Source organism: Vigna angularis, chromosome 1, assembly GCF_016808095.1.
Source record: "Vigna angularis cultivar LongXiaoDou No.4 chromosome 1, ASM1680809v1, whole genome shotgun sequence".
NCBI classification, from domain to species: Eukaryota; Viridiplantae; Streptophyta; class Magnoliopsida; order Fabales; family Fabaceae; genus Vigna; species Vigna angularis.
The window spans coordinates 64,595,745-64,599,455 of NC_068970.1; the positions used below are offsets into that span (position 1 = coordinate 64,595,745).

At 28.6% G+C, this 3,711-nt stretch overlaps 1 protein-coding gene across 1 annotated transcript; it reads right to left on the reverse strand.

Annotated features, from left to right (window-relative positions):
* Nucleotides 1-29: 29 nt before the first annotated feature.
* LOC128195453 (TMV resistance protein N-like) lies at nucleotides 30-830 on the reverse strand. Its single transcript, XM_052873102.1, has one exon. The coding sequence runs from the start codon at nucleotides 588-590 to the stop codon at nucleotides 30-32; it is 561 nt and encodes a 186-aa protein (XP_052729062.1). The 5' UTR covers nucleotides 591-830.
* Between the last annotated feature and the right edge of the window lie 2,881 nt (nucleotides 831-3,711).

Below are 3,711 nucleotides of genomic sequence, written 5' to 3' on the forward strand. Positions count from 1 at the left end.
GCACTTGATCTATGGTGAGATGAGCACAATTACAGTAAATGAAAAGAGATCCTAAATATCTGAAAAAGTTGAAAAAGTGCTTTTAACAAATATAATGACCTGGTTACTTTTGAATCCCAGCCGGAGAGTTCAGCAGCTTCGGTTAGAGCATCCTTCCATCCTTGCACTTTGTCCATGTCTCCCTTAAACCGCAGTTCATGTTCTTCGAATGCTTCTTTGTATCTCTCTTCCTTCTTCCTGACAGTTGATGGATCCACCTTGTAGAAAACGGGTATCACATCCCTTCCATATTTCTTCTTGCACTCCAGTATTTTAGTCAGTTCATTTAAACACCACGTCGAAGATGCATAGTTTTCAGAGAAAACCAGGACATAGATCTTTGATTCTTCTATTGCAGTTTGTAGTGCAGGTGAAATTTCTTCGCCCCTTTGTAGTCTGTAATCAATATATGCTTCGATGTGCTTCCTCTGCAGCTCTGCATAAAGGTAAGCGATGAAGTTTTCACGGGTGTCTTCTCCTCTAAAGTTGAGAAACACATCGTACTTAGTCAGAGAAGTAGACACGGCGACTGATGAAGGACTTCCTGACATTGGAATCAGTTTTCTCTCCTTTCTCTGTAACTCTCAAGGCTCAGGGATTCTAAAAATTTGTATACTCTCGATTAGAAAAGAACGTATATATTTCTACCCAAAGTCTACTCTGCTGCTCTGACACAATCAAACTAACTTTTGGAGAAGCCATTCAATTTTCTCCAAGAAAAAATATTACTGAGACAACTCAATTTTTTACTGTTCTTTCTTACATTTTAGTATTTTTATTCTGAAAAAAAATACAAAATTTTATATTTTTAGGATGATTTTATTTTGTATTATATGTCAAATAAGGATATTATGTGTTAAATAAATATAAAAGTGTATCACTGTATCACTTTCTCAAAATATATCTCTCCATAGATAAAAAATATATATGTATATATAAAAAGGAAAATGGAACAAATTTTTATAATAGTATCTTTCACTATTTTTCTTCTTTTAAAATACAAAAATTAATCATTTTATTTTTAAAAAGATTGTCAAAATAACAATAAAAAGTGTGAAACAACCTTTTTTTAAATAAAGCATTAGTTTTAACTCGGTAAAAGAAAAAGATAAATATTGAATCAATTGAAGACTCAACAATTCACACAATAATCATGGATCCTAAATTTATATCACTAACAGGTTCAGAAACTAAGGAACATATCTCCCCATGTGTACCGGTATCCCTCTTTTTCATGATAATAAAAAAATAAAACTAAAAGTTAAATATTATAATAATGAAGCTTATTATAGAATTTTTTTTTCCTTTATTTTCTAAATTTAGTTTAGATATATGAGAATTTTAGGAAGTTTTAGGATTTATTACCGGTTTTTCTCTCCAGCTAGGTGAACCTGCTACTATGCCACGCTGTTAAGTTGTCAAGATTGAACTGTAGGGTTCATATGAAGTTGCTGAAGAAACTCAATCATCATATCATTGGAGTAGCTCAATCAATGAAGGATAAATTCAGCTTAAGAAATATTTTCACAAATATTAAAAGTATCGTATCAACTAAAGATAAAAACAAATTATAATATATAAATGAAGTATAAATTTCACCACAAAAACTTGTTTGTGAGGTGGGATTGAGTTCATGTAAGGCTGATCAAGTTTTCTTAAAGAAATGTAACAATATAGAGAAAATGGTCTTTATTTTATTGTTTTTATATGTGAATTACAGGAAAACATGTTTTAAATATGAACCCACGGGTTTTTCTTTAAATGGGCAACATACTTGAATGATGGAAGAAAGAGGGAATGCCAATAGACCGTGTAAGGTTCTGATATAAAGGTTCTACACTAAATTATTTCTTAATTACATAAATTATATATGATGAAGAATGATTGATGAACATGGGCCACCAAGTTTGTTTGTTACTTTTAATTGTGTTGTACTGCAGCTGGTAATTCCATTTCCAATTCGCTCTGTATGGCAAATATGATATGAGTTGGAGTGGGACAATATGTTTCTGATCTAATGTTATTTCATGCATTTTGGTGAAAGCTTTCAAAGTGACAGGACAATTATGCTTTCAAATATTTTAGTTGGACAATCATTTTGCCATTTCACGGTACTAACACAAACTACCTTTGGACCATAGTTTTTGACAGAATAGACTGACAAAGTAAACCGGTTGTTTTCTGAGAGTAAAAGTTGAACATAGCTATATTGTAGGATCGTTAAGTGACGCATACAATGCGTAAGTCGATCTTTCCACTATTTATTAAATATATAATTTATTGAATATTATATTGAAGTTATGTTATAATAAAAAAATTGGTTTAATTTAGTTTAAGTCTTTTATAAATTTGATCATATTTTTAATTGAGTTTTATTAAATTGTTTTAACAAAGTATTCGAAATTTTTAAATTATCCTCATAATTTCCTGTCATTTAATTGAGTTAATTGGGAAAGGATGTATTTTAAACGAAAACAATAAAAAAACACTTGTCAACATTAGATAGATTAGGTACCTACACAAATATCTCTTGTAAAGTAAAAAAAACAAACACTCTATCCAGATATCTCACACGGTAGACAATAAAATCATGGACCAAAATGTATCAAACAAATGCATGTTCTACATATTTGATTTATAATTATCTTTAGAAGCATGCTAAATATGATTGTAATGATATATGCATATGAGTGGGTCTAATAAAAGAAGTATAACAAAAAATAATGTGGAGTAGGCACAAAGGAATTGCTAATGAAAACATGTAGATATATAGTATAGAAAAATACTTGTAAGTTTAGAACATAAAGGAATATAAATAACTTGAAATACCTTATATTCTTCCCAAAGTTGTTCAAGATGGCCTCTTGGCATCTTGAGTCTCACTAAGTTCGGTGGTAAAGATCTTTGAGGGAAACTACTCCAATAAAGAATCTTTAAAGTGTCTGGTAGACTTACAAGAGATGATGCAAGAGACACTTTAAGCCCATCACCACAATAAAAATCATTGAGCATAAGAATCCTGAGATTATCCATCTTTTTGAAAGTTTGTCCATGTACTATAACTTCTGTTATTTCCCACAACTTTAGGAAGATACACTGAATTGCATCTGACCCCTAAAAGTAAATCAATGTAATTGGAAAATAAATACATTTAAAAATAGTTGTTATTTACTATATAATTTTTCATTAAAAAATAAAATTAATAAAATAGGTTGTAGTAAAATCAGTAACCAAATATGTATACTTAAAAAAAAGATTAAAAAATATTTTCTTTACTAATAATTATACATCACCGTCATTATTATTATTATTATTATTATTATTATTATTATTATTATTAAGATAAAATAAGACTCTCTTTTTTTAAATTGATAATTTTTTAAAATTGTTAAGCAAATTATACATTTTAAAAGACAAGTAAAATTTTAAAAAAATAAAATCTCCAGCAGCTAAAGATATTAATTATCAATAACTTTTTTTCATTTTTATATAATTTATTTTCATAAAGACACGTAATGGAGAATGATTTTTTAATTTACTTTTAAAAGAAAAATGGATTTCATATAACTTTGTATTAAATATTTTGTATAGCGTTTCAAAGAAATCTTATATATCATACGCATGAATGGTTTTATGCTAATGTTTTCAGGAACCAGAAACTTAGAAAATGTA